Raw genomic sequence first — 26,177 nt, 5'->3', positions numbered from 1 at the left:
GGTTACTGAATTAGCAGATCTGCTTATGTTTATACATTTGTGAATCTTTAACTAAAATGTTTATTAATTTATCAATATTTTCTTTAAAATCTAAACAAAATGCCTCATGTCGACTCTCTGACTACCTAAGACGGCCCCTTTTACGTTTCTCACGTAGTGTGTGTGCGTTTACACGATCCCTTACAGCCCCGCTGAACCTGGTGTGCTCTTTGCACACGCTCCCTGCTCCTCCTGTTGGCTGGAGTACGGAAGTAGTGCGGCAGACGTGGCGGCGCTCGGTTTGTGCTGCTGACAGCCGTGGGGTGTAATGAAGAGACCGACCGGCCTGCCCCCGGCGGGCTCGGGCCGCCCATTGCCTCTATAAGCGGAATGCTGAGGCCGGTTTGGCAACACTTTAAGCGGCTGTTCTACCTGATGGGCCACAGGCCCAAGCTACTGTGCGGGGCAATAGCGCTGAGCTGCGCCCTTATCGTGGCCCTCAGGTTCACCTGCAGGTAACCCCTGACCCGAGCAGTCTATATAGTCACGTAACGATGTTTCACGGAGCTGCTATATCTCCATATATTGCGTTTTTGTAACGTTAACCAGATCGCGCCTTAAAATGTGAGGAGAGGTCGGGGTGCCGGAGCTGTCATCCCTGCTTTACTTTGTTGGGCGGTTCTTAGTACCTTTAATACAGGTTTTCATGGATCAGGAGAAAGGTTGGCCTGGAGAGTTACACTTTAGAACTTGTACTGTTATATATATGTGTGTGTATATATACATATGTAATAGAAATGTGTGTGTAATGTGTATATGTATACATTTATTCATTAAAGAGGCAGTTGTCTGGAAAGTTGCGTTTCATCTCCCTGACTTCTCTATACATTGTGAATGGCCAACCCCAGTGAGCATGTGTTCCTAGAACAGCTTGGATGGCCCTGTATAAAGCATACTTAAATCAGCGTTTAGAAGAGTCTCCGATTGGACCATACGTCACGGAGCTCTGTTTGTCTTTTTAGCCAGTCGTGGCCCGTTTGAATGCGGAGTGAATTCAGGTCATTGAAAGCACAGCTCCCTGTTTAGTGAATAAACCCCATGCGTTCTCATTCTTTGGATGCTTTATTGCATAACATTTGACGGCAATAGCTTATTGTCGGTGTAATATCTGATGGTCTGCGGAGGAGTATTCCACAGTCGGATACCTTGGGGAATGTTTAAACACTACAGAGTGAGTGTGAGTGCCTACTCGCGGATATTCCTTTACTAAGCCTCAGAATCTGCCGTCATTGTCTGTACCGGGATGTAAAGTCATTTACTCAGCCGCTGGTTTCTTCTGGTTCTTAAATATCCATCGGCTCCTTTATTCCCTTTATGCCTACCCTGCCTTAATCTATGTGTATTGTATACAATAACCTATACATGCGCGGGTACTTCTGTCATCTGGAGGGGCAGATGAATATATTTTGGTGATTTTTGGCAATGGGGGGGGTTTACTTTGAAACAGTAATGTATGCCTCTAATATTTGCCCTATAATTGACCCAAATATATAATAAATCTTACATATAAGACATTTCCAAAATAAAGGCACTTACATTAATTTATTTTGGTCTACTAAGCTACTTTAGTGATAATTTTAATAGCAAAATCATCCAATTTTCTTTTTAAATCAGTTATTCTTACTAAATGTTGTACCTTACGTCTAAAAGTGTTGTCAAGGGGAAAACCCTACCTGTCCTCAAAAATGAGTATTTTGTACAGGTGCAGTAAAAATAAATAAAGGGGAATCCTAACTAAACAAGCATATGGTAAACACGATGAAATCTTTAAGTTTGGAGTACAGAGTACCCTCCCTAGAGAAGTAGTTAAGGGGGACATTGAAGTGGATTGTACGCTGGTAAAGCAATAATCCAGAAAATATTTTGGTAATCAACTGTTTAACTTATTTCTTTATTTCTTGCTTCATTTCTCAGCCGTGCCAAAGATGTTGTCATGCCAGCCAGACCACCAGAGCGGTTTTTCCCCACCGGATCCCCGGTGGTGGACCTTTTCCGAGGCCAGCTGGATTACGCAGAACACATTCGCCAAGACTCTGAGATAACGTTGTTCTTCCTGTATGCGCCCTGGTGCGGTCAGTCCATCGCGGCCAGGTCTGAAATCGAGCAAGTGGCTAACCAACTCTCAGACCAGGTAAGGGGCCAAAAACATCTTTCAAAATGATGTTGCTAAAGTAGACACAACTACCTTGAACTGAGTACAGCAGGAATGAACAGTTTATTGATGTAAAACATAGACTGAGATAGCCACAGAACTTCATTAACATAAATCAACATTAATAAACAGGTACATGTAGACAACCCAACATTTAATCCCCTTTAGCTACTGAATATTCCCCTGGTAGCCATCCTGTTAATGGGATTACTTTACACAATGGAGTTCCTGCCTGTTTGGCAGCCAGGCTGGAGCCATCTCTGAGTACCTTGGACTCCTGTATGACAGGTCATTCTGTTACACTCATCATGGGAGGCAGCAAAAATATGTACATCCTAGAGTGGTATTAAATGTACTAAATATATATATATTACTGCTTATGAATCTGTGGTCTAAATAGAAGCATTTTTGGCACTTGGCCATTCAAAATCTGTCCCTCGAGTCCCAAAAAGCTACTTGCATTTTAAGCCACATGTAGCAACATGTTACTTTGTAGGGGGAAACGTTTTCTCCTATATATTGTTACTCAATTGGCTAGCGAGATTGTAGGTGAAAGATTATTTAAGAGTCAGTGTGTCCCTATTATCTTTAATCCGTCATGTTTGATGTCATTGAAATAAAAATACAAACATGACTGCTTGTGGAAAAATTAAATATAATAGAGTACAGCGCTTAAAAAAACATCACTGTGATAAATACATGAAATAAGTTAATAAAAGACAAACCTTACAGATCCCCCCCCCCAAAAGTAGGGCAAAAATAATGAAAGCGATTGATCCTTCACAAGGGGCCAGACCCTCAATAATTAAATAAATTGAAAAAATACTTGGCAGCCACTGGTGCAAAAATTCATGATAATGGAATAACAAATGGAATAATGGAATAACAAATACAAAAATGAAAAATAAAACAAATATTTTGCTAAAAATATTTTATTGCACGTAAATCAATAAATAATAATAAAAACATTAGCAGTGGGTAAATAATAATATAATTGGTATATAGAATATCTACAATATCTTAATAAACAACAATAATCTTAATAAATCTGTCTAGTGTATTGGGCTAACATAACAGAGCTAGAACTCATACAATTGGCTAATATGTGGCTACCTGAAAATTATATTATGCCAAATTATAACTACTTATTGATTTGTTTGCAGTCTGATACGTGTCATAAGAAAGTGATGGGAGTTCCCCTTTAAAACCTCAGTCCTTTTGTTGGTCTTGCGCTTTTCTTTGTCCAGGATATCCGTGTGCCTTTCCCCATGCATGTTTACTGTGTACCAACCTCCGTCCTCCACCCTAATTGTCTATACATGTGTATCACGTGTAACTGATACATACTAAACATAGTAACGTGTTTATCTCACCACATCAAATATAACGGTCGGTTCGCTTGGTAATCTAGGTGATACAAGTAAGAAAGTTGGAAATAAAATAAATGGCATTTGTTTAATTTGCAATATTTTTGTGCTGAAAATGCCTAAATGTGGCTTTTTGGCCCCCAAACAACCTAACAAACCTATGCATGGTTGATGTCGTGGTACTCGTGAGATGTTGTCAAGCACTTCGTGGGGTTGCTTTTTATGAGTAACCCTTAAATCTGTGTGAAAAATCATGAAAAGTGTCAAAATATCCCAGGTTGGTCTACTTTAGCAAAATATGCAAGTATGAAATAGTTCCGTTTACAGGTTGTTAAAATGTTTAGAAAAATGTATCGTGTTTTATCATATGTTCTTTTCATTTCTAGGTACTCTTTGTGGCTGTCAACTGCTGGTGGCACCAGGGCAAATGCAGGAAGCAAAAGAATTTCTTCTATTATCCTGTGATTAACTTATACCATAAAAGGTAACACTAAAGACATTCACTGCTCTTTTAGTAGATTGTGCAGGAATTATATATGTGTGTATATATATATATATATATATATATATATATATATATATATATATACATAAAACTTTTTACAGACTACACTCTTTCATATCATATACACTAATATAGTGCATCTTAATTTTTATTTGTATGTCTTTATTCTGGTTTAAATACTTTCATGCTACACCCCCCCACACACACTTATATATATTGGTTACCAGTAAAATTACTAACACTGATGAATACACAGGTGCGCTGTGAGCTTAAAGTTTCAGTTGTGTTATGCAAGTAGAAACCATTTTCCTATTTGAATACATCACAAAAATAACTACCTCAAAAATAACTAATTTCCTCCTTTTTTGAACGTACGTTCTGTAGCATGCCATGCCTTCCCATTTTGGACATATTCTATACCTTGCATGCTAGCTCGGTTGTGGTTTTTAATACTATCGGTATATCTGATGAGATTATTATTTATGTTCAGCAGCAAATGCTAAGAGGCAGAGTAATAGCTGGAACAGGTTAATTAGTTCAAATAAATTACAAATAATGTGGTTAATTATATTTTTAGCTTTGGCCCAATTGAATACAAAGGTCCAGTGAAATCGGAATACATTGAGAAGTTTGTTCGAAGAGTGATGAGTCCACTTGAATACATTCCATCTCTGCCAAGACTTCAAGATTTCCTATCAAACTATGAGGTAGATCTTGCATTTGATTGTATTCTGTCTTTTTTACATATTTAATAGTTTATTACAGGGCTTGGCAAACCCTGATCACCATGGCGAATAGAAACCGCTTTCTGGTGCACAGGTTTTTGCAGGACAAGGGGGTAAAAACTGGCCAGAGCTGCCATCATGAATCCAACACTCTATGCTCTCCTGGGGGGGTGCGGTGAGACTCACATGCAGGGGTTAACTGCAGTACTGTACAAAGGGGTGTGTTTTATGTCTTATTGCCCCAATAAAAATCATATAACTGCACATCAGAGGGTAATAAATGAAAATAAAATAATTATTGGGGAAAATCCAAACCAAATTTGTTGACCCCCGGTGTATTACTGCGTTCCAGTCATTCCTCCGAGGAAACGTTGTCATTACTGCTCCTCTTCAGTTAGTGTCTGTAGTCAGTACTGTTATGTCTTATGATACAACATTTATCCCGTGTTGTACATTTCCAAGTTGAATTGGACCATGTAACTATAGTGTGTGTATGTATATGTGTGTGTATATATATATATATATATATATATATATATATATATATATATATATATATATATATATAAAATAATTACTATGTTAAAGTAAGATGAGACACATCCCTGTACAGATGGCAGGCACGGGATTTACACCGTAAGTGTGGGGGGGGGTGTTTGGTAAAAGGAGTCTGCTGCATGTGGACAGGAAAGGGTTAACACTGACGGTTGTACGGGTTCCGGTGAGGCTGAGAGTAGAGGAAGGGAAATATCTGCCAGCGTTCTGTGGATAGGGGTATTCTGAGTTGGTAAGAGGTATTGTAAGAGCGAAGGTGGAGGTCAGAAAGACAGAAAAGAGAGAGAGAAACCGGAGAGCGAACATGATCCAGAGAGAACTAGGCCAAGCGATTGTCCTGAAGTGTGTGCGTCAGAACTAGTCCATTGGGAGAGACCAAAAGAAGAGCTTACGGGGAGGATTTTGGAGCTAGTGGCGTTTGTTAGAGGAGTCAAAAGAAATGTTAAAATCCCCCAGAATGAGACGTGAGAGTTAGGAACAGGAGGGTGATACATCTCTGTGATGTTAAGAACAGGAAGTGTACCTTTTAAATCAAATATATCCAGCATATTTACACTTTTTGATAAACGGCACAAGCTATAGGTAGTTAAATGCCTTTGAGGGTAGAAGTGAATCCTGTAGGGACGTTTTCCAAAGGATGGTGCAGATCCACGTCTTCACCAATAGAGGGCGCACCTTACTTAAACCTTGGCAGATTTTGGTGGAAAATGTCATTTGTTTCCTTGTCTGCTGCTGAGTTATGATGCTTAAATAAGAGTCTGTATGGCATTATTTTACACTATATGTATATGTGTGTGTATATATATATATATATATATATATATATATATATATATATATTATACATGTAAATGCGTCCAACAGGTAGTTTTATATAGTAGGAAAGTATACTTTATAGGTATCCGCAGAACTATTTTTACGCTTCTTACTCTCCATCTAATATATCAATGTTTTGACAAAATAAGTTACGCCGCATTATTTTTATATATTCCCTGTTGCTAGAAGTGGTTTTGATTTTGCGACATTGCTCCACGTAATAAATAAAGAGAAGAAACGGTGCTTCAGATATTCTTACAATTAAATAGCTTTTTCCTATTAAATGTCGTTGGGTGACGGACACATCTTAAGTACCACCTGCAGGGAAATGTTCCGTAATTCTTTCCAGAAATGACTGTTAATCCTTTTTCACTCACTTTTTATATAAAAACGTTCTGTTCTGTTTTGCGATCGGTGTAATTGTATTTAATTCCCATTTTTGTGTCTCTGCTCTGGACATAGATTAGGATGCCTGAGCGTTTGCGGTGGTGTGTACGTGTCTGTATGCAATAACGCTGTTGTATGTTTATTTTGAAGCCTGGCGTTCTAGGATACTTTGAGTTCAATGCCTCCCCTCAACCCCCGGGATACCTGACATTCTTCGTCTCTGCCCTCCATTCTTTACAGAAAGGTATGTGGTTATTGAAAAGGACACGTAGTAAGTTCATTAGAATATACATGTTATAAGTAACTGTTTAAAGAGTTTTTTTTTAATGTAGCAATAAACATTGAATCCCTGAATAAACCAAGGCAATATATACAGGCTTTGGTTTGCAGGGAAGTTTCAGGCTCATCACAGACTTCACCCTGCTTTATGAAGGACCAACCCTACTGGGCTTCTTTAAGAATAGCTTGGATGGCCCTGTGTAAAGCATATTTAAATCTGTAATGTTTAAGTCATTTAACTGATTGGACTAGGCATTATACTGGGCCACCTGATCCTTCTAGAGAAAGGTATAGTGTGTTGCTCTACAATGCATAGCAAATTGAGAGAAGGGGAGGCAACTTGGCTGCCAACTCCCACTTTAATGAATAAACCCCCAAATACAAACTGATGAGTTGGGTAACAAGGCAGTATTTAAATTATTTATTATTATTATTATTATTATTATTATCTTTTATTTATATATAAATCTGACAGGGTTAGATCTTTCTGTGTTTGATAATCCATGGATCCACATTCTGACATTCAATTCCATCCATTACCCATCCAGCTGATGAAATGGCAATACTGCAATTAATAATCAGAACTTTAAAGTGCTTTTGGGCCGCCTGCAGGTGCAAACTGCTGGATTAAATGGGTCATTTATTTTCACGCAGTTTCCTGTTCGATTTATCTGCTTATATTTTCTAAGCTTATCTTACTACATATCTAAAGCTACATTCTAGGAATTAGTATCAGTGCAACATGCGCACTACAGAGATTCCTGACTTCAAATCCAAGCTTCCAGGGTAATTGGAGATTGACTGTGAGCGAACAGATATTTTTTTGTTTTTGTTAATTAGAGTGAAATTAACTTCTTTATGGATTCTTAGTGGATCTTAGGTAGTTAACTGGTGGCCCATCTCTAGCGGCTGAGTTAATCTGATCATACCAAGTTTTAATGCCGCTTGGTAAGATATGGTGCTGTAGGAAGCACCACCATTTCTTGATTAATACCCTGATCCCCTTTGGCTTCCTGAAGCCTTAATTTCCCGCTGTCTGACTTTAGATTTAATTTTAAATGTCAAACTCCCGTGTGAGAGAATGAAGGTTTAGTTGAACATGTTCACAGAAGTGACGCGTAGAAGGATCTTATTTATCTTTGTATTCTGGATGGCCTCTTAAATAACGATAAAATGTAGAAAAGAGGATTGGAATCTACATTTTTCCTCATCGTGTCAATGTGGCATCAAGTAACCGTCACAAAAAGGATAAGTATAAGGGAGGGTTGCAATCATAGAAACCTAGAATCTGACGGCAGATAACCATTTATTCCTTCCTTCGGCCCATTTTTCCCGATGATTAGTCTATCCGGATTCTTCTATTTCCGCTGTTCACTGATTAGATACGTTATAGCCACAAACGATTTTGTTGACTGCTGTTCCAGTTGTCATGGAAACCGTACTGATGTTATCACTAGAAGGAGAAAAATAGAAGAAACATTATTGGAAGCCAAGTTGTTTCATTTTCAGACCAAGTCTGTCATGCAGAGATTCATTATTTTTGGTTCATAAATGTTATTTAGTAGTTTATAAATATATATCAGACAGGAAGAAAGCAATAAAAGCTGGGGTTTTATTTTTTATTTTGTAAAATGTGTAATCTTACTTTCTGGAGTTTGCTTTTTCACTGCCGTAGTTCTACAGGAAGCTTTTATCTGCACGCTATACGTTTCTTTAACAACCCCGTCATTCCACTTTTGCATTTGGTGTTATGAAACGTTTAATAGCTTCCTTCTTACTACTTGCTATTTCTGGTTCTCGTCTTTTATTTTTGGGTATCAATCACTTGTAGTTTAAAGCCGCAATGTCTGAAAAGCACTCAAGAAGCTGCTCCCCGGGGTTGTCTTTGATTGTCCTAGTAAAGCCACAAACAATACGGACTTCTCGCTATGTTTCTGATTACGCCTCGTCTTCTATTTTCAGATACAGATCTTCCTCTTCCTTATTTTATATATATATATCTCAATTGGCATTAACTGTTTTCAAATGCACTTAGAACAAGCCCTAGCTGACATTATTCTCATCACCCACTTTTATTGAGAATAATGTAAAAACCGTTAAGAACTGCCTGCTTGTAGTTAAAGGCTTGGCTGCTAACCCTTTCCTAAAATCCCTTGAATGAACAGCTCAGTGCTTATCGCAAGCAATCTTCTTTCTATATGATGATAAAATGCCCTGTAGGTTAGACAAGTTCTTTAATTTAGAAATTAGTAAATTGTCTTTACATTAGCGTTGGTGCTATGCACAGAATAATTAAATCCAGTTATTTAAGGTGTCTGTGTTTGGTAAGCGTGATGTTGCGTTCTTTACAGATTATGTGGAAACTGTTCGCTTTGGAGTGATCACTGATGGCAAACTTGCAAAACAGATCTCACTCACCACCCCTGGAAGTGTGTACTTGCACAGAAACCTAAACTTCTCTTTAGTAAGTGTTTTAATAAAAGAACATTTCTCTATTACATATCTATACATATGCTAACATGTTCTTAAACGTGTAACTGTTCCTTTCCTCACTTATTACTGAGTTTTCTATTTTTATGGTAGAAATAAATGGGGTGTGCGCACACATTATCTTGTTATGGTCTCCGTATCAGGAAATATAAAATATTCCAAAGAAATTAATATATTTATATAAATATTTTTCTTTGGAACAGATCTATCCAGACAAAGAGCTAAACTTCACGGCTGCGAATATTTGCAAGTGGGCTCTAGATAACCGAGAAACTCTGCTGCGCTGGCTTCGACCTCATGGGGGCAAAAGCCTTCTCCTGGACGGTGCGCTGAAGAAAGGACCAGCTCTTCTCTTGTTCATGCCTTTTAACCCGTTAGCTGAAAAACACCCCATCCTTGATGAGGTTAGTATTATGTAGCACTAATATTTCTAAAGGTTTCTATAGCAAAATGAAATACTTTTATATAAAACAGGAATTACTGTCCATTTCAGTCTTTAATTAAATATCTTTATTGCACATACAATGCAGTGGTCTTAGAGGTGCATCATTTTGGGAAATGTTTATTGGAGGCATTCAAACAGTGTGTGTGTGTATGTATATATGTATATATATATATATATATATATATATATATATATATATATATATATATATATATATATATATATATAATCTACTCCTAACCTTGGAGTTGTATGGCTTTAGAATAGTGGGCTGTACAATGCTGGAGTGTGAGGAAAGGGTTAATAAAGGTCACATTTTGGCTGCTGTGACTCGACTTGTTTACCAGCTCATGTGAATGTAGTATGTGAACTGCGGTCGCCTCTGAAATCATTACCCTGTGCAGTGGGTTCTGCTTTTTCACTTTACCATCCCTTTGTGTACTTAATTTGACTATTGTTCATAAAACGTTACTTTATGTATAAAATATAACCAAAAACCAAGTCATTAATGCTGATCCTGGTGTAGTTCACAGTCTGCAAAAGTAATTTGTAGCAAAACATACCTGAATTTGTAGGATTTCACCAGCTGTAACCGGGTAACAAAGGTCTGGAACAAAACCTACATTTAGAAATGCTGGAGCATTCTAAGACGTTTCTTCTTATAATTTTGAAGATTACATATAAAATGGATGGATGGATGGATAGAATTTTCCAGTTGTGGAATATTTAGCCTCCAACAAATGAATAAAAGAAGTTAACATTATAAAAACATTTGCATTGTTTCTATAAACCCTTTCCCCCCATTGATATATCTCCCCCTGTTAAGTCGCTGGTCCTTGCTGACTGGTTCCGAGTTGGTGGGGTGAAGGGACTGAAACTTGATGAGATATAACTCTCACCCGGCCGCTGCCGTTCTCCATGAGCTTTTCAACTAGATTTCTCAAAAGCAATTTCACACATACAGTCAACAAATACTATATGCAGTTTAGATAAATTCTGGTTATACTAATATAATGTCCGTTATTCCTGGAAACGATAGAGGAGAGATTGTTGTACGTATAACATTGTTTGTGCGTGATCATTAACTTCAATCTTGCTTTCTTCTAGCATTATAGTGGGCTTTCCTCATATTAGTTTTATTTTGTGCGTTTATAGATCACTGATGTCGCCCTTAAGTACAACACGTGCACCAGAAGCCTATCCATTAATGATGGAATTCGGAATCGGAACCATCTGGAACCATTTATGTCTTCATCAGACTCAAATATAGCAGAAACCTATAGAACGTTTTCCTGCTGCAATACTGTGGTTCTTCCTCAGGGGCACGAAATCTCTGGGGTCCGTAACGTTTGTGACTTGTGTATCAGTCGGGCAACTTCTGTCCGGCCAAGCAACTTAAGGCTTCCTCGATGCAGCTTCACAGAGATCGAAGCCGCTTTAGATTCCTTCTACCTCAAAGAACATATATTTATGCACTTTGTGTCGGCTGCCAAAGAGTGCAGCGATTTCTCGAGTTTTTATAGTCCCTTCAACCACTATTCTGCTTGTTGTCAAACCATAGACCGAGGAACTTACTCTTCCAAGTCAAACACTGAGAACTTTTCACTTACTTCCCATTGGAAGAGCTACGACGAGGATTCTTCCGTTATCGTGCCTCATATTGAGGAGGAGAAGATATCTGTTCCCCACAGCTATCGTATCGGCAGTGATAGTATTACCGGCCTCAGGTGTAGGACCAATAAAACTTTACATTTTTATCTCCTGGACGCCAACTTGTCTTGGCTGTATGCGCAGAGGCTGGGGGCTTCGGGGTCAGGCCACGGAAGGACGTTTGCTGCTATTGTTGATATGAAGGAAGAAACCCATTATGTTTTAGACCAGCGTCAACCGCTCGTGAAATCCACACTAGGTAGGAAAATATATTTGTGTCTGAGCAGCGGTTACATGTAGGTTTTGGGATTATATTGAGCGAATGTATAGCTCTGCACTGACAAGAAGAGTCTTGGCTTCCACAGTTTTCATCCTAGCATACTTGGGTTTGTGTGTCAGTGTCCAAGTGTGTTGTTAATAATACTGTTTTTTAGATTATTTAAGCATAATAGGTAATTTACCAATCTGATTCCCACCCCCCATGGCGTACAGACCGTTTGGTAGTGATGTCACACACAATTTTATGTATTTTAAACCCCTCTTGGTCTTTTATTTGCATCCCGTTCTACTAGTGTCTGTACATTAAAGAAATGCACAGTCCTGCACTCATTAGCAACAAGTTCATTTTGTTCTTTAAGCAAACGGAGTGAATGTACAAAGCCTTTTATACAGCTGAAGATAAGCAATCTGTGTCATGTTTTTCACAAACTTTCTGTATCCCGTCTTCCAGAGGCTTTTATACAGAATTTCAGCCAAGTTTACAGCCCCTTACAAAGGCATCTCGTGAGCAAAGCTACTCCATCAGAGCCTGCAATTATTACTGAAGTCACATCCAGTACATTTAAGCAGATTGTGTTGGAAACAAAAAAGGTATTTTCACTTTTTTAGGTTTATTGCATTTTTTTTTTTTATTTGTTTACAAATTCTATTTTGAACATTTTTCATTGGGACTTGCAAAGAAACCTTTTAAAGGAGGTTTTACTAATAATAATAATAATAATATGCTTACTTTGTTTAAACTGACTTGGCTACATCCAGTTCCGCTAGTGTCTGCTTATCGGGGTACAGCAGAGACCTACATTCATTTTGTTCTTAAAAAAACCCCAAAAAACTGTACATTCACCCTGTATGAGTATTTTATTACTATGTTTATATATCTGTGTTTTTATATTTATATATATATATATATATATTATATATACATTTTATACACACACACACACAATTATGAGAGACTTAAGATACGTAAAATCATTGCCTTGTGAAATGTAACAATGGATATTATTACTATAGAAGGACATAACTCTCTACTGAACTAAAAAAAACATGTTTTTGAGTAGAAATTAGCTTGGACAGGAATGCCAAAACACGTGTGTTTGTAGATCAGATCTGACCGTCCTTCCGTTTGTTTACCCATTGTGGTAAAATCTAAAAATAACGTCTCTCATTTCATTAAAGGATGTTCTTTTGCTATATTACACAACCTGGTGTGGCTTTTGTTCATCTTTGAATCACATTTTCCTTCGTCTCACTCAACTTCTGGCTACAGACAGTCTCATTGTCGCCAGGTAAGTTGGGAAAGCGTATTGTTGCCGTGATGTGTGTGTGTGTGTGTGTGTGTATATATATGTATGTATGTATGTATATATGTATATGTATATATGTGTGTGTGTGTGTGTGTGTATATATATATATATATGTATATGTGTATGTATGTGTGTGTATATATAATATGTGTGTGTTTCTAAGTATATTTACAATGGCTTTTTCTAACCAGGAATTAACAGAAAAGCAGGCCAGGGAAAAGATGTTTCTGCTGTTTTATTTTCTTTTAGTTAAACGCCTATTAATCCTTGCCTAGAATGGATATCAATACAATGTGGTCTGCTTGTGAGCATTGCCTGATATGAAACACAACTGCTGGCAATAAAATGTGATGTATTTTTATTACTGCTGAATTAAATTTGGCTCACATAATATAATAACTGTTAAATATGCATTTGAAGTGGAGAAACACTTTCTTTATCATTTAAAATTAAGCTGCAACCTGTTAAATGTTTCACTTAGAATGAAATTTGTATTGCGCAAGTTAAAACAGTTACCTACATTTTTTTTTACTCTAACCCCCTTCGGTATTTTTTCAGTTTTTTTATTCAAGTATAATATATATATATATATATATATATATATATATATATATATATATATATATATATATATATATATATATATATATATATATATATATATATATATATATATAACCTACAAAGAATTTGTTTAGTAGAACATTTCCACCTGTGTTTCTTGATGCACGCATTGTATTGATGATCTATAGCTATAATAATGTAATTGCAGCATTTACATTCCACACAACGAGTCCGATTCTTTAATGTTTGTATCTATGTGGTTCTTTCTCAAGGATTAACATCGCCCATAATGATCTTCCGTGGGAGTTTATGGTTGATCGTGTTCCAACAATTTTGTTTTATCCTCAGCGCAGGTAAGTGTGTGTACTATCAATAACAGTATTATTTCACAACGTTACCTGTTGTGTTGCCAAATGTTAAGCTGTGAGATGTATTGTGAGTAGGCAAAGAACATATTTTTTTTTAAATGGACTTTGATTTGCTATTTTCAAGTCTTTTTTCAGGCTATATTCTTACATTGTTCTTTTGCAAAGTATATAATCAGGGCAATGGAATAAGACTGAGCTTTATAAATCAATAAGATAAAAATGATATCATTTACTGAAAAATGCGACTAACAAAGGTTTGCTGCGGGGCTTTTTGTGCTTAAATTGCATTTTGAGATACACATGGGAAATTCCATTTTCTGTTCCCTTTCTCTAAAAAATATATAACGCTAATGTATTTTTGCTGTAACGGGTTTGTTTTTCTGAGGCAGTCACACTATAGAAATAAATTGCCAATTTAATGTAGAAACGGTCTCCTTCGGATTATAGCAACACGTTTGGAATTGGAAATAAGCCATTTATCCCCATCCTTTCAAAAAATCCTATTAGTAGTGAGCTGAAATCAGATGGCTTTATCCTATTAGCGCACATTAACATGCTTTTTACTGTTGATTGATGGATTTCTGCTTATAAATTCTAATTGCAGGAAAGACTACAGTGTAAAATTTCCAGATCATCAACAAATAACGCTTCAAAACCTCTTGAAATTCATCTTAAAATACACCAAACTGCCTTCTTCTACAGCAGTCGACCCACCTGCGTCCTGCCCCAAAGAGTATCTGCGATACAAAGAAGATCATGTTTCCTATTTGGAAAGAGAGATCCTCAGGCTTCGGGCTGAGATTGAGCTTCTACATAAGGCCCAGCATGAGCTGGCTGGTCACTTTACAGAGACTAGAAAGGATACGCATGACCTGAAAGTGCAGAAACTGAGGCTGGAACATCACAACAAAGCCCTGGAGGTACACAAAGAGCAATTACAAGCACTGTATGAACAGAAAGCAAGGGAGGTGGGAACCATGGCCGATAAAATGAAGGAGTTGGCAGCTGCTTCCGAAACCCTTCTGGCAGAGAACGCTCTGCTGAAACTTCTTATGGCATCATTGGAGTCAAAAAGCAAACCGGAGGCAGAAAAGGAAAAGATCGATAACCCTGAGGATGGAGAGAAGCCCATTTTGGATCATTCAGAAATATTTGAAGGAGCATCTGATAACTCAATCACTGAAGAACTGGATCCAACGAATGAAAGTAGAACAGATTAATTTTTAATGACATTTGCAAAATTTATACAGATTTTTTACAAATTCTGTAAATAAAGAGCTTTCTAATGTATAAAGGAAATCACATCTCTTATTTTTATGGGAAAGTGCTAGTTATTTCTAACTTTGCATTATAAAGAGCCAGCCCCCCCCCCAATAATCTGCCCAAGGTCCATCATTAATGCATAGGGAAGCTGAAATCTTTCAAGAATCCTGCACACTCATGGTTTGCAAGGTTTTGTTTGTCTCTGTATTATATAAATCACCTGGAGAAGTAATTCTTACGTTAAACAATCACAATAGATCTTAGAAACAAAGTGTCCTTTGTAACTGAATTTAATATTAGACATTCTTCATAATAAACTCCTTAAGCATTCAGGCTTCTGTAACATTTGTGAATCTCCGTGGCCTTAATGTTTCCATCAGGGATTGAGTTTCCAAAGGGAAAGTTGTGGCCCAAAGAGGAACGTCTGGCCCTGTATAATGCAGCATAGAGTGTGTATGCAGAGTTTAAGGAAATCTCGCTTATTTAACTATACATTATACAGGTCCAGTTGGGATTTAACTGAAAAGCTGCAAAGGTTATGTAGGTGTTCCATACACTTTAAAACTAAATCTGGGCGCCAGAGGTACAATGAACAGATGTATGAATTCCAATGTTGTAAGTTCCAACGTTGGGTAAAAGGCACAAAAGCATTTAAGTTTTAAAATCGCTGTAGAGTGTTAAAACTTCGAGGTCTGACTACAATACTAAGATCCAGGTCCCCCGCAGCGCTGCAGGGCACCCGAATCCTCCTCTCTGGCAGCCGGCGAACATCTGTGCGATGCGCATAGACAACCACCGCTGCTGCCGGCACTTCCTCAGGCTTCTATGATGGAGCGCTGGCATCACATGACCTTCCGGTACTCTGTCACAGAAGCCCCAACGGCAGGAGCGGAAGTTGTCTATGTTTGCTGGCTGCGAGAGAGGAGGATCCCCCGCAGCGCTGCAGGAGACCTGTATCTTCATCTCTTGCAGCCAGTGAACATTTGCGGGATGCGCAGACAACCTCCACTGCTGCCGGTACTGACCTTCCGGTGCTCAGTCACCAAAGCCCTGGCGGATGTACTGGCCAGCAGCAACGTGCAGACCTCCACCGGCTGCCCCCCCACTAGACCTCAAGGAATCTTAAGCATGGGGGACAAGTCTAGGGATGCAGTGGCAAATTGGGGGTTAAAAATGCATTTCAGGGGGGGCAGAGTGACAAATAGGGGTTAAAAGGCATATCTGGGGGTCAGAGTGGCCTATAAGGGGGTATAAGGCATATCTGGGGCAGACTGCATAACTGGGGGAAGCTTGGCAAAGGAAATAAAAAATGCATTTTTATCAGTTACTAAATATGAAAAAGCTACATGTGAATAAATATTTACTAGTAAAACTTTTTTCCTATGGGGTAGACTTATAGTCAAGCTTTTTATTATTTTCCTAAATTAAATTTTGGGGGGTCGTCTTAGAAATTGAGCAAATACGATTGTTATACCGGTATATAACATTTTGGAGTAAACTCCAAAATGTAAACTCACACCCAACGTTGAGTATATAATTTCAACTGATTCAGGGAGAAAAAAAAACACCAAAACATCTTATTTTTTTTTTATTGTGGTTAACAAAACCCAAAAACATTGTAACAGTTTGATATGGCTTCTTTGCACAAGCTTTAATAATATGGCACATTATTTTCCATCAGGCCTGCTTCCAGTCTTTACAACTGAATAAACGACTTGAAAAATCATTTGTACATTTTTATTAATCCTGAAAAAGTCAATTTCATTCATGGCAGAATTTGATCCCTAAAATAAATTGATATAGTGATACATTTCTTAAAACCTGGCTGGATAACCTTTCTAAAGTGTAGAAAATAACTGGACTATCAAAAAATGCACACCAAGTCACGTACAAGCATATTTTTTGCAAAGAAATGCATGTTTTGAGGGTTTTTTTTCTCTGATGTCCATGAGCATTATCAATTTGGTTTCCCAAATTTAAACATCTCAACCCTGAAATAAACCACATATAAACGTGTATACATAGGCTTAATACCATGATGCATACAATAGGGGAGAATTTTATTTTAATAAAATTAATATATATATTGAAGCAGTCCACTGAACCCGGATGCACGCTGGCAGATCTCCCAGCTCTGTTATTTATAGAATAAATTATTAATGAGTTCCTCATCATCTAGCAGAAAGAGGCCAGCATTCTCTTTCGCGTGACCTGATAGGAAATTAAGGGACCCAGCCGGGCTGTGCCTAGTCCAGGAGAACCTGCCCAGCTCGTGGGGAAAACAGTCACGAGATAACCCTCAACTAGCTGTTTACAACCGTGTTCTGCATCGAAGGGCCTCGTGTCTAATTCACGCTTGTTGCCAAGTAAACATGCTTTACATTAACCCCTATGACGGGCACACAGGAACTGACACAACAGCATAATAGATACAGGTTTATTTTGGCAATGAACAATGGGTGCCGCTGCCACGTTCCCCACCTGATGAGTAAGGGGGGGCTATGTAAATGTTTACTTGCTCGAGTGTCCCTTTCAACACTAAAAACAGGCCTTCACGTGCTTCTCTACTAGACACGAGCGTTTCTTCAAAACTTGACTACATGACAAAGGGCTAGCGGGTTTCTCACTTATGAATTGATGTTACTTGTATGCGAGTACTAAGTTTGTGGCATGCAAAGCCAGTCTTGACCACCTACGCTTGGTTGGAGCCTCTTTATTATAATGGCCTGGAGGACGATCACTTCTCCCAGCAATGGTGACGATTCTGTAATGTCTTCTCATCTATACGCATCATGTAAGGCAAACTCAAGCCTTCTTGCTCGTAAAGATTGATCCTTCCGATGGTTTATTCAGTCCTTTGGTTGAAATAACTCATCTCACCATGCGTGCAACCCTAAAGTTTAATCAATAAACCTCACAGTGGCCAGACACGCATAGAGCACTACACAATCCTACTGCGAAAACACGCTTATATAAACAGAAATACTCAGAAATTGCATCAAAATTCAGCCCATGAAGTATAGTTTAATGCTCTTTTCCCACCCCTTTGTGATGAGGGCAGAAAGATTTAGAAGTAACCACAGCACAATTATGCATTTTTCCCCATAAAAACCTTTTGGAAACTATTGCAAACATTACTTACGATGCTTGGACCACAACAGCTCCCGTCTTATCTATACACAAATTTAAGAGTATATGTGACATGCCGGACAATAGCAAGACTAGCTCATAAAGGTTCATCTTTAAGACTTTATTGTAGAACTAAAAATGTTATTTTTTATATTAAGCTAAAACTCAGATTCTTAATGCACTGGCGACATCCATCCTTATCAGCAAAACAATCTCACCACAGCAAAAACGCTCGATTAGCAAGGCGCAAGAAAGGTTTTCTTTCTCGAAATGTCACGGCTGTGGTGAGACGGCTGATCTTAGTACCGAGAGGTGGTTGTAGAACACGTGCGAGTTTGGTCTTTATTATTCTCATGTCACGGTACAAAGAATATTGAGATGATGTTTTGACGGTCCAAATGATTTACACGCCATATTGAATGCAAATAAAAAATAAAAAAAAAGCTTCTGCCAACGAGGAAATGTCTACAACATGCAGATGTCACTTTTTGACTCCTTCCCCATCGTTACAAATTATCGTGACCCATCATTACTAAATTCTTGCTTCATGGTCATTTCATTTTAAAACATGGAGCAAAAATATATACTATTACAAATCTTTGATGAAACACAGAGAATGTACAAAACGAATACGTATTTGCAGAGAAGTCCAAGCACGGGCAAGAACATGTTTTATTACCAACATAACCACGGCCAGGCGGTTGGTAGATATTAACGCAAGCCTATCAAGAAGGTCATTAAGTACCAAGAATACTCAAATTCACTCCAACTTTAAATAGACTAAATGTCTTGTTTTCATGGCCCCTCACTCATTAAGCATTAACGATGGGGCTATGGTGCAGGACATCTCCAAAGCACTTGACACAATCTCAACACGCGATAATAAAAGGATTGAGTAAAACCATAACGCTCGTTTAGAGGTATACATTATTGTTTCAACAATAAACTATAAATTAAGTGATAACACACAAAGGTGTTTTATGGAAAATCTAAAATGCTGGTTGATTATTCCAAATAAATATATCTACATCGCTGCTCATCTGCCACGTCAACGGGGAGAACCTCCTGGTACACTTAAATTATTTTAAGCCACATTCCAGATCACTGGCTCTTTATATAAAAAGCGTTATGGGTGGCAGGTTCACCGCAGCTAAAAATCTTAAAGCTAATTCAGTCAGTCAACAATTCATATGGTACATTACACAAAAAAAAGATTAAAAACCACCATAAAAACGTGCAAAATGACAATCTGCGCCTAAGCTCTGGCTCCTAATCCTTCCACTGCCAAATCATTTCCGATACTTCTTCCATAAGAAGATTGAACGACTACTTTATCAAAAAGGAAAACGGGTTATAGACATCGTTCACATTCTAAGGGAGATCTCAATGAAATATTCAAGTGGCAAAATGTATGGAAACGCAGGATTGCAGAAGGTACTCGGTGCATGCAGTGTCAACGTCGCCAGCTATTCTCCGGCTACCAGGGAAATGTGTGACCTTCCGACAATGACGCGGGTCGATCTTCACAGTATCAGTTCTGCTTTTCTGAATCATCATGGCTGAATGGGCAATGTTCTGCTGCAGGGAGTTAGTTATGTGCCTCGGGCCCGTTAGGCGTTAGCTTTGTTTTTTTATCCACTCGGGGGCCTTTGGCGGTGTACTGAACCAAGAGAAAAGGTTCTTTGGTTTCACCTTCCCCCACGATGCTTTCTTCATCCTCCGACTGGCTGCTCTTCTGCAATCGGAGGTAACACCAGCAGCCCAGAATTAAGGCACCAAGGGCTGCAATCGCAATAAGGATGACGATAACCGTAACAACGCCAGTTGTGGGGTTAAGGTCCGTAATAGGCATGACTGTCTCCTAATTCCAATTTCCCAAGTGGTTGAAGCTTGGAGGGCCTATGTGATGACGAACAGCTTAATCTGAGTAAAGAGGGGAAAGAATTAAGTTACTGTTAGAAACGATACATAGATCTAGAAGGGATCCCTTCATGTAAGAGAGGCTTATGATAAGATTTATGCAAATAAGTCTAAACGCCACGTCCTTAGCTCTCACAAAACCAGCTGCAAAATATCTGCTGGAGGTAGAACGTTTCAGGTATAACAGCTATAGGTACAGAGGACTAAAGCAAGCAAAACTAATGAGAACATGGAGTGCCATCTTTCAAACCATTTTACTGCTGTTTTTAAAGGGGTAATCCAATGGAAATTAAAAAAAAAATCCAGTGCTGTATAGTTATGATGGTCGACACTGATTAAAAAAAAAAAAAAATTGTTTTTATCTCAGTTTGTTCCAATAACCGCTTTGAATTATTTCCCTTCTCAAACACCACAATGAGTTGATTCTTTACGGCAGTGCTAATGAAGTCTGTTCCTCCACAGACTTTCATTAGGCAGAGTGTCCGGCTGATTGATTAACACTGAGCCATTCTATCGTAGACAGTATGATAATGAGCGTCTGTCTAGTAGATGGAGATAAAATAAGAGGTAGGACAAATATATATATATGTATTTAATTGGATACTAGGAATACAAAATTAACAGAAGAGGGCTCCCCTTTAATTTTATTTAAACATTGGAATCAACCTAAATTATTCCAATTTAGTTATTTTGGATAGAAATAACCAACCAGAATGATAAGTAAATAAATCAGAGAGAAAGCTTTAAACATTTACTAATTCACAGTAATCAATGCGTAAATGAGAAAAATGCAGTGTTAGATCTCTGATAAGGCCAGGCCGCACAGTACTCATTTATTTTACAGAAGGCGGTCTTAGTTTATTTTGTACTTGAACAGCTGTTTCATATCCGATACCACAATATGTACTAACATTCCCACTTCCTTCACGTTTGCAAGCAGCTACACGGTGGAGTGGTTTTGAATATATCTAAAGTCTGCATAATGTCTAAAATCAGCTTTTTAAACAAAAATAAAAATCCTGTCAGTCTGATAAACATCAGCTCCGAAACCTGAGCCGAAAATCCATACTGTGAATTAGGCGGGGCAGAGGTGGCACAGGCAGGCTGTGTAGGGGGCAGAGGTGGCACAGACAGGATGCTTAGGGGGCAAGGGTGGCACAGACACAGAGGTGGTTTCAAAGGCAGATATTTACCATGTCAATGTCTGGCTTAGTATATAGGGAGGGTGTTATGCTGCGGTACCATCAATATCTGGCTCAGTGTACAGGGATGGGAGATATGCTGTACCACCATCAATGTCTGGCATAGTGTACCATATCTGTTTAGTAAATGATATTTATTTAAACTTATTTAATTTATTAGTTATTTTTTTTTTAGATTTCTAGTTTTTTTTCCAGTTGACATACAGCTTGCACATTTGTGAAATAAATATTCTTGCCAACAAAGTTTTTTGTGGGCGTTACATTTTAAAGTGAGGGGTGCCACAAACAAAATCCACCCTGGGCGCAAAACACTCAAGGTACGCCCCTGCCTGTACACATGTTTAGTGTGATCCTGAGTAGGGAACTGGCCACCGGCCAAGGCTATATCGCAGGCTGATCCTCAGATTCTTCCGTTGTTGACAGTTTTGAGGAGGAGAAGGACTAATCTCCAGTCCTCATTCTTCTGGCTCCATCAGCCCTTGGACATTAGTCATAGCCCTTTCCACTTAACCCCACACCTCCAGGTGCTATTCCTGCCACAAAATCACTATTTGCACCCCCGGTTTAATGTTCTTGCTCCACATCATGATTACTGTTGCATCTTTGTATTGCGCATGATTATCTCACGTATACTGCTTCTATTATTGATTGCACACAAATGCCACCTCTCTAGATACTTCCTGACGTTTCGCAGTTTGCTTGTCCTTGAATAAACACCTTGGAGTTCTTGTTTATCCCACTAACCTGACCCATTTTACAAACCACTAAATGCTACACTGTAGCATCCCAGAAGACACGGCTATAAAGAATAAAGAATATTAAGCAATGTTCACCAACCCAATGCAGGAGCTTGCTGGAGGTAAGTCTATCACATGCATGACATTGTGACACTAGAAAAATGTAAGGGGACCAAACAGTTATATGCATTATACTATATGAAATACTACCTAAACATCAAATACACAAAGATGTTGACCAAACAAAGCTGGCTACAGCAGTATTTAATGGTGACAGAGTCGTCACTGGGGTTCTTGGCACCTGGGGTTGTTGGAAGGGGGTTTAGGGCAATAGATGCCATGTGCATCATACGCAGCCTTCACTTTGTAGCACCTAGGGCAAAAACCTTCTCTTGGCTCATGGTATTTATGGCCCTGAATGGAGATATCAGAAGAACTGTAGTATGGTGACCATGTAGCTGCTGATACACATTTCCCTATGCAATCTGTATCTTGGATGTGTTAACATACAACACATACAGTGTAACAGGCGCTGCTGCCTGGTGTTATTTCCTCCGACGTCTCCTCCTACTGCATGTTACACCAGATTTGGAACAAAGGCCAAAAAGCAACCCCAAACCAGAAGCAGATGGGACGGAGGAAATGCTGCAGTATCGTGTATCCTCAGCTCACATCGCCGGCAAAGTCATTTTATTTCCTTACACTCTGAAAGTGGATCCAAAGGAAATCTCTGATCCAACATTCCAAAGACTAGAGTTATCACCCCCAAGACTAGGTTCCCTAGCAACCATTCCCCTATAGACATCAATGCGAAAAAGCTACATACATTCCAACATACAGAATGCATAGGATGGACGTTCGTAACATTTAATACATAATGCTTACCGAGATTAACAATACAGGATAAGCTGGCACGAGCAGGGCAGTCAGCATCAGCAGATATTTTCACTGTCCCCTATAATAACAGCGCTACAGAATATGCTGGTGCTATATAAGTAAAGGCAATGTAATGCACATATGTTCAAACATGTTTATCCTGCATACATTGCATTTAAATATCTGTCATGACTTGCTGCATGATTTCAAAAAAAGAGAGAGATGAGAGATCCTGACAAAAATGTCAGATAAACAACATTTGGTTAGAAACTGACGGTCTGTCTTTAAAAGGGTTAACAGATAATATTAACCCGTTAGATGCAATATTTCAGCTAAAAGGATTAGAACTTCACATAGCAGCATGGTGATGGGGGGGGGGGTGAGGGCACTGCCTGATAGCAATCACTAATGCATGCACTGTGTATATATATATATATATATATATATATATATACACACACACACACACGTTTACGCTTTATGGCCTAGTGGGCACTAAAAGGTGGTCTCGCAGACTGGCATTAACCCTTTTTAGGCGTACATCGTCATTCAACACAAGCACCGACAGAGGGTGGGACTGGGGTATCGGCAGGCAGAACTCTGCGTCCCCCGTAGAAGGAACGTGTAAATATGAACGTAATAATATAATAAACGGCGCACACCAGCTCACCTCTCTCCGCTCGCACGACCCGCGCGTTCGCCCCCCAGCAGTCCTGGGCACGGTGTGAGCCGCACAGAGCAGGCGTATGCCAACCTCACACCGCAAAGTCCCGCCCACGGCTTAATTAGCATAAAACGCCTTTTCTTTTATATACTCGGCTTCTGTCGCTGCAGGACCTGCCCAATTAGAAGTCTTAGCAACAGCTGCAGGGAGGGGCGTAGCAACGGAGGGTGGTTACCAGCGGGAGGGGGCACGTGATCTGTGTCACAGGATCTCGAATACCACGGAACGGGAGGCTGGCTGTGCCCTCGTTAGAGGAGCGAGACGCCCAGCGCCGGGGGTTTAGGCGCAAGAGGAAGTGAGCGCTACGCGTCTGCGTGAAGGAGACCTAAGCCCTGTTGTCTTTCAGTAGCTCGGTACACCACGTATAACATCACTGTGGTGGCCTTTGATGATTTCTAGTTACAAAGTCTCACCGTTGTTCGTGAATAAAGGGTCAATCGCAATGAAATGAAAATTCCCTGCTGGATTGTTTTTATTTAGTGTTGCACATACCCAGGGGCGGGCAATAACCCCCAAGGCTGGACCAAAACTGGTCCAGACTGGGCCACTCGGGGATACAGGAAGGCCCTGGGGTCACGTAAAACGATGTTCTGTTTTACAGGGAGGGAGGGGGGGGTGTATTTTGTGTGTGTGTGTGTGTTAGCATGATGTGTATGTGCAAGTGTCCTGGGTCAGCAGCATGGGGAACCTGAATGAGGGTGCATACTAGGTAGAGGGACTGCACCCAAGCACCCCTTCAACAAATTGATCGCAGAGGTGAGGCTCCAGGGTTATGTAAGGTGATGATATGTGACCCGGCAGTAGGAGCGCAGCAGTTCTTAAAAGCTGCTCAGAAGAGGGCTGTGTGCGTGGCAGGTAGCGGGATGTGTGTCTGTGTGTCTGTGTGTCTGTGTGTCTGGGTAATATGGAGAAGAACGCACAGAGGAAACAATAGATAGATATGGACTGTGACAGTGTTAGTGTGTGGAGGATGACAGTGTACAGGGTTTGAATGAGTAGGTGTGTGTGGATGACAGTGTACAGTGTTATGTTGGGTGTGTGGGTGAGTGTCAGTGTACAGTGTTATGTTGGGTGTGTGGGTGTGTGTGGATGACAGTGTACAGTGTTATGTTGGGTGTGTGTGGATGACAGTGTACAGTGTTATGTTGGGTGTGTGGGTGAGTGTCAGTGTACAGTGTTATGTTGGGTGTGTGTCAGTGTATAATTTTAGAATGAGTGCATAGGGGTGTCAGTGTACAGTGAGTGTGTGGGGTGCCAATGTACGGTGTTAGACTCTGTTAGTGTACAGTCCTCCCCTGCACATTTTCATTTGGGTGGTGATAAGCTGTACATTTCAAAAAATTCTGCAGATGCCCATGTCTCACTGAACACTCCATATGTCCCGTGTGTTCAGCTTAATGTGTAACCACGTGTAGCTTCATGAACACTGGTGAACATACTGGCAGTCCAGAACCAAAACACGTAGCAAGCTTCCTCTGGACTAGAGTCCCAACAACCCCAGCCTTTTTTTAATTTCATAATTTTTATAAACAAAGATACGGTTATCAAAAACAACATGAAATCATTAGAATGCAATTTCATACATAAGTAAGTACTGCTACACATCGTAGATCAATTTGCGTACAGTACAAACGCCAATTTCTCGTTAAAATTGGGCATACATATTACGTTTATATCTCTAGACATGGTGCCTATGGTTTGACACGTTGGAAACAGGTCTTAGGAAATGGGTGTAGGTTTGGGGCAAGGTAGGGGTAAGTAAGGGGATTGATGAGAGTGAGCTAGGAGGGGAGTAGGACTAGTCCTCCTTTAGACTGTCCATAAGATAGAAATCCTTCAACGGCCTGTGGATGAGTGTGGAGAAGCCTTGAACTGAAACCTGCTCCCTCCTCAGCACCAGGTTGTTCCCAGCAACCCATAAAACGTCTTTCACGCAGGGTCCATATCTTTAAAACCCCTACCATGGCAGTTTTTCTCTGCATAAGAAAACCCAGACACTTGGAGAGAGCCATGTTTTCTACAAACAAAAAAGTTAAGACTAACTCACTGACGATGGACAGCCATGTACTGTAATAGCCTGCCCTGCAGAGCGTCCCCACTCAGGAGTGTCTCAAGTTTTTGCTTATTTTAACCTGTGCCATTACATTGAAAAAATCACCCATCCAAGTGTATAGGTGAGTGCAGGCATTGGCCTCCTTGCTCCTACAGGGATACCTACTGTATCCCACTAACGTGACTCAGGAAAGCCAAAACGTATATCTGGGGTTGTTTTTCTGGTGCAAAGGAAATGTGTCTTGTTTCTTTGAGTTCTGGATTGCCCTTAAGGGCAAGACCAGGCTGATATTTAGATGAAGATTTAGTTTTGGGTAATGGCACAACTGAGCTAAAACATGAGGCA

At 39.4% G+C, this 26,177-nt stretch overlaps 2 protein-coding genes across 2 annotated transcripts; one reads left to right on the top strand and one right to left on the bottom strand.

Moving 5' to 3' along the window:
* The first annotated feature begins 240 nt into the window (after positions 1-240).
* On the top strand, positions 241-15,230 carry TXNDC11 (thioredoxin domain containing 11). Its single transcript, XM_053471416.1, has 12 exons — positions 241-494; positions 1,954-2,170; positions 3,945-4,042; positions 4,641-4,770; positions 6,697-6,790; positions 9,177-9,289; positions 9,519-9,719; positions 10,916-11,669; positions 12,141-12,280; positions 12,869-12,978; positions 13,833-13,913; positions 14,533-15,230. The coding sequence occupies exons 1-12, from the start codon at positions 370-372 to the stop codon at positions 15,146-15,148; spliced, it is 2,679 nt and encodes an 892-aa protein (XP_053327391.1). The 5' UTR covers positions 241-369; the 3' UTR covers positions 15,149-15,230.
* A 4,394-nt stretch (positions 15,231-19,624) lies between these two features.
* Positions 19,625-23,802, bottom strand: SNN (stannin). Its single transcript, XM_053471355.1, has 2 exons — positions 23,726-23,802; positions 19,625-20,243 (listed from the first exon to the last, which is right to left on the bottom strand). Exon 2 carries the CDS (start codon positions 20,170-20,172, stop codon positions 19,909-19,911), a length of 264 nt encoding a protein of 87 aa, XP_053327330.1. The 5' UTR covers positions 20,173-20,243; positions 23,726-23,802; the 3' UTR covers positions 19,625-19,908.
* Between the last annotated feature and the right edge of the window lie 2,375 nt (positions 23,803-26,177).

The sequence above is a fragment of the Spea bombifrons genome, chromosome 7 (genome assembly GCF_027358695.1).
Source record: "Spea bombifrons isolate aSpeBom1 chromosome 7, aSpeBom1.2.pri, whole genome shotgun sequence".
Taxonomy (NCBI): Eukaryota; Metazoa; Chordata; class Amphibia; order Anura; family Pelobatidae; genus Spea; species Spea bombifrons.
This window is presented reverse-complemented; position numbering and strand designations above follow the sequence as displayed.